Source organism: Argentina silus, assembly GCF_951799395.1.
Source record: "Argentina silus genome assembly, chromosome: 16".
In the NCBI taxonomy this organism is placed as follows: domain Eukaryota; kingdom Metazoa; phylum Chordata; class Actinopteri; order Argentiniformes; family Argentinidae; genus Argentina; species Argentina silus.
The window spans coordinates 1,615,439-1,621,361 of record NC_139670.1 but is presented as its reverse complement, the minus strand read 5'-3'; the positions used below and the strand labels follow the sequence as shown (position 1 = coordinate 1,621,361).

Genomic DNA, 5,923 nt, shown 5'->3' with positions numbered 1-5,923 from the left:
GTAGTCTTTACACACTTATTCTGCATAGTCATGTAATGCCATTCATGTCCAGTAATTAAGCATAGTTTTACTACATGCCTATTTTATTACACTTAAATCACAATATGTACACAAAGTAGTGTTTGGGATGTTGATTTCTAGAACATGTGAGAGATTAAACTTGAAATGTGAAAAAACGCACAAATTGTGTTTGAAAGATGTTTTATGTGACATGATGTTTGAGGTATGTGAACTGAATTCATTTTTAATGTGGATGTGTGGTTTTATGGTATTTATTTCTCTAAATTATATTGTGTACATACTGTGTGTTTGAAATAAATATACTGTACAGTATGAAAACTAGCGCTTGTGTATTACTTGACCAACCCAATCTAGTATTCACCACTAGGGGGAGCCACAGTTTCATATATTAGACATTGAATTATATGGAATGATGTCACCCAGTTTACAGATACATTCTGGCCATGTTGAATTGAGGATTGATATAGCTTTATCCATTCTATTTTTAATGTACTTCCTGAAGTAATACTCATTTTAAGGCTATGATTTAGGCTTGTTTCTTGCCAGGTCTTTTATTATATTATATTATTATTATTATTAATATTAATATTAATATTTCTAAATGATGTTCCAAATTCCAACCCTTTTTCACTCTAGATTCGGCCTGTGCCCCTGCCATGTACAGAATGATTGAAACTGTTATCTGACCAACCATTGTGATGTCACTCAGTCGTCTGAGCTGCTGTCAATCATAGTTGCCCTCCACCAGACTCGTGCCCCAGTAGAGTCAGGTGTCCGTGCCCATGTCCCTCCCCACCCTTGGTTACTATGGCCCTGATCTCTCCCGACCACCTGTGAGTCAGCTACAGGACATACAGCCTGATGACTCAGCAGCGGCGTGGCCCGGGGACACAGGGAGCAGAGGTATTGTTTGATTTGGGTTATTTGAGGGCGGTTACGTAGTGATGAGGTAGGTACTTTAGAGGGATCATGCCTATTGGCTTTGACGTGGTGGAAAAACCTGGAGACATGGGTCACTGATTGGTGACTCAATGCCCATTTGACCTCCTCCGTGATTGGTCACGCTGCTTTTAAATTACTTTAAGGTCCAAAAAATACACACAATCCCTAGAGTCAGTATGAAGCAATAGATCCAGATCTGGATGGAGGAGGCCTGGTCAACTCTGCAGCTGTTGGGCATCACTGACTCTGGGTCAGACGATGACGCTGAGCTGACCGTCTCTTACAGAGGGAAATACAATAATGCAGGTCGTGGAACTCAAAAGCTTCCTTTTCCACTGTGTTAGCTCCAGGCTTCCTGCAACCCCAACGGGGCTATCAGAAGCTGCCTCAGGGGGGCGCCTGTTCGCACGCCCTCTGTGATGTGAGAACAGAGATCCACTGATGCTGATCAGAGTGATTCTAAACAGACTGATCCCAGACAGTAGAGTTGTCTCTGTTTCTATTGATTGAGTCTGTCTGCTGTCTCTCTGAGGTGTGATCCTTCATCCTTCATTAAGCCCACACACAGTGAGCCAGGCTCACTCCCCCCCCCCCCCCCACAACTGGGCTCTCACGGGTCACCAGACAGGGCCGGACAGACATATCCTCAGGGTAGCAATGACCCCCCGACCCTTCACCCCCTCACCCCAACCAAAACATACACAAGCCCCCCCCCTCCTTTGCCTGCTGCGCCCCTTTCCCCAAGACCCCCCAAACCGTGGCTCTTAGTTTTAGTTTCAATGCCGTTCTGTCTGTCTGGTCACACGCAGGTAAAAGATGCACTGTGTGAAAGGTGTTGACCTGATTCTCAAGGGCTCAGAGATGCAGGGAGGCTTGTGCTGTCTGTGTGTCATCTGCAACATAATGCCTGGTGATGAGCACACATTGTCCAATAACTTAATCAGCCGAAATAATCTGGGCCATGGGTTTAGCCGATGTCATTACCTAATCAGAGGAGCCGGCGTAAGCCATTGTTTTGGAGTAATTGTTTTTCTGGTTTTCTGAAGGGGGAGTGTGGGGATGGGGATGGGGATGGGGATGGGGGTGTGTGTCGGGGGGCAGGGGACCCTGAAAGTGTAGGGCAAGGGCAATCACAGGCTTTTGTTCCCCTCTGGCAGTAACACACCAGATAATAATCAACAAATAATAAAGACTTTGATTAGTTGGATCAGATGTGTTATTGCGTATACTACACACACTGACACTACACACACACACACACACACACTGACACTACACACACACACACTGACACTACACACCCACACACACACACACACACACACTCATACACATACACATACACACACACACACACACACACACACACACACACACATACACATGCACACACACACTCACTGTGGGGGATTACTTTCTGCATGGCATTATCATTTCAATATGAGGGATTTGGATTGGGGATATGCTACACTACGCTAACACCCCTGGGCCAGGCAACCAGCCATCCCCCAGCAGAGGGAGATGAGGCTGCAGAACAGGGAGAGACTGGTGGGTAGAGAGAGAGACAGGTGGGTAGAGAGAGAGAGACTGGTGGGTAGAGAGAGAGAGAGACTGGTGGTAGAGAGACTGGTGAGGAGGCTAGTGGGCTTTTCAGGAAGGTTCCAGCTGTCTGGATAATCTTCATCATCACCAGTCAGGTCTGGATGACATTTTAGATGACATCATACTGTATATCCCATTGACTAACAACTCCATGTAATCCTAAGTATGTGTCATTTCTTCATGCTTCTAGTGTCCTTTGATGTGAACATTTTTGAACGTGCTTTCTTGGATTTTGTTCTCCACTTTGGCAAAAACACTATTAGAGTATTATTGTGTGCATACTAAGCTATGTTTGTATACTGTATCAACATATTAAATAATAAACAACATTGGTAATGTCAACAACACATTTCCCATTCACTAAACTAAACCGTTAATATACTAACCCTAACCCTAACCCTAACCTAACCCAGTACTGAGGGACGTGACTCTGAATCTACATTTTTAAAAATGTAGTTTTTTCTCTTCTAAACATACTACTACTCACAATATTATTGCCTTTGTGGTCCAATTCCCTCCATCTCCCATCAACCCCCCTTAACCACCACCTCTTCCAACTTCCCCCCCCCCACCACCTCAGGCCAGTGCAGTGAACCGATGCCAGCGGATCAGGGATGGTAGGCGGTCCAGTCCTAATCTGCTGAGGGGCCAGGCCCTATAAGAGGCCCCCCAGCCCCGCTGGGCCCCAGCACAGACACCCACTCGTCTGGTAGAGAGAGCAGTGCTACGCTCACCTCACCCACTCCTCTGGCTGGCCTTCACCCAAGCAGCCGGTGAGTACACCCACGCAGACACGCTGGCACGCTGGCACGCTGGCACGCTGACACGCTGGGCCATGAGAGTGACTTGATGGATGTTGGTATTGTTGTCAGCCTTGTAGAGAAGATGGGGGGGGGGGGGTATTTGGGATTTATTGAAGGTTCTTTGGAGGTTTTGATGTTGGGCACCGTGGACACCTCTGTTTTCATATAAGAACTTATTAATTACAATAAAGATTGATAGCAGAACAGTTGGCATCTGTAAAGAGAGATGAACTTCAGTTGGTTATACAGAGAATCAACACGTACTGTATCTGTAATGAGTACCTCTTTTGCGGTGTTCATTGTACATTTCTTTTTTAATAAATTTTACTTCTGGACAAGAAAGTTGTTAATGTTTTGAAATAGTTTACGTTTTATGGAGAGACTACAATAAGACAATCATTTGGTATTTTAATGAATGTTTAAATGATCATTGTCATTCTCATATCAGTCCACCTACAGTATATTACCCAAGCCTCGCGTAATGAGACACAGTAGAGGTCTGTCTGAAAGCTATTAATGGCTTTGATTAAGACAGACTTCAAACTACTGCATTCCTAAAGATGCTCTCTATTTGCTTACCTACGTCATTATAGAAGTACAGGTATAAATGCAGTCACTAAGGACTGGCTTGCAGACTTTTATACATGAATCAAAACTGACTCAAATATTACATTTTTTTTTTTTTTTTTTTACAAATTCTATTTCTGGACAAGAAAGTTGTTTGTTGAAAGTTGTTTTGAAATAGTTAGGGTTATACAGTCATCAAAACTGACTCAATATAAACTCAAAACATATTTGCTCAGTTCCAATATGAAACGTTATAGGAGGAGCATTGTGGTTTGTTTTTTTCATTGTTGGAGGATGGCATCAGCGGATTGGGCACTCAGACCCACTATTCATACTCAGCATATTGTCTGTGTCTGTCCTTGCTCTAATGGGATTAGCCCAAGTGTGGACCGCTGGCCTTGAGACGGGGAGGGTGGAGGCGCTGCTTATTAACTTGAGCCGGGGATTACAGAAACTGGGTCATGGTTGTGGTACAGTTATGGAGGTAGTCCATGTAAATATGCACATACTGTACTGTACTGTATAAATCCTCTGAGTTGCTCATCAGATCTCTGAGAGGATTAGCTAGGTCAGGCGACGGTGAGGGAGGCTGTTCTGATAAGTGGCCTATGAAATACATGTTGAAATAGCTGCCATTTTGTATCATGACACCTGGGATGCAATAATGTAATAAGAACAAACATCAGATGTACATATATGGTGCTTTTCTAAGACCCAAAGACACGTGTAGCGTTTGGTATGAGCTGAGCTGGACAGCCTATGAGCTGTTATGTTGAGGATGAGTTAAGGGGTAGCACGTTTAATTTTCTTTTTCTTGTTTTTACCACAGCTTCAAGTGTTAGTCTGTGACCATGTGACTAGATTATCAAGTGTGTATGAAGGGCACGTCTCATTAACATCAGTCTGCTTGTCCGTCTCTTTCCCCATTTGAACAGATTTCGTCAAGACAACAACAATTCAAAGAGGGGTTTAACTGAGCTACCAACCAGCACGCGTCAAGCATGAATCTCGAGGTCCCCAAGACTGACATCAAGTCGGCCACCCGCGTCAGCGGAGGCCCTGCCACACCCCGCAAGGGACCCCCCAAGTTCAAGCAGAGGCAGACTCGCCAGTTCAAGAGCAAGCCCCCCAAGAAGGGAATCCAGGGGTGAGCCTGACAGAACTTGTAACATCAACTGATCATGTTGGATGGGCTCCTTTAGTTCAGTCACAGGCAGCTTACTGGACACACAAGGTGGAATGACTGATCACGAGGTCTAACTGTTCTGGGGTGTAACAGATCATGAGGTCTAACTGTTCTGTGTGATGACAGGTCATGAGGTCTAACTGTTCTGTGTGATGACTGATCATGAGGTCTAACTGTTCTGTGTAATGACAGATCATGAGGTCTAACTGTTCTGTGTGATGACAGGTCATGAGGTCTAACTGTTCTGTGTAATGACAGGTCATGAGGTCTAACTGTTCTGTGTAATGACAGGTCATGAGGTCTAACTGTTCTGTGTGATGACAGGTCATGAGGTCTAACTGTTCTGTGTGATGACAGGTCATGAGGTCTAACTGTTCTGTGTGATGACAGGTCATGAGGTCTAACTGTTCTGTTTAATCCCCTCTACAGCTTTGGTGATGATATCCCTGGAATGGAGGGCTTAGGCACTGGTAAGTTCAACATGTCACTGTCTGTAGTACTCCCTAAAGACACACACACACTCACACTCACACACACACACACACACACACACACACACACACACACACACACACACACACACACACACACACACTCACACTCACACTCACACTCATATGGTATAAATAAAGGACCACATTCTGTCATATGTAGAACCGGTGTATTCTATGCCCCTTTACTGTGACCTGATTGAATATTACAATGTGACTGGGTTTCCTCTGCAGACATCACTGTCATCTGCCCCTGGGAGGCCTTCAACCACCTGGAGCTTCACGAGCTGGCCCAGTACGGTATCATCTGA

At 44.8% G+C, this 5,923-nt stretch overlaps 1 protein-coding gene across 1 annotated transcript; it reads left to right on the top strand.

Moving 5' to 3' along the window:
• Nucleotides 1-4,936: 4,936 nt before the first annotated feature.
• pde6gb (phosphodiesterase 6G, cGMP-specific, rod, gamma, paralog b) lies at nt 4,937-5,923 on the top strand (the record flags this gene model as incomplete). The annotated part of the gene is made up of 3 exons (XM_083687102.1): nt 4,937-5,082; nt 5,551-5,591; nt 5,847-5,923. 3 exons carry the CDS (start codon nt 4,937-4,939, stop codon nt 5,921-5,923), a joined length of 264 nt encoding a protein of 87 aa, XP_083543228.1.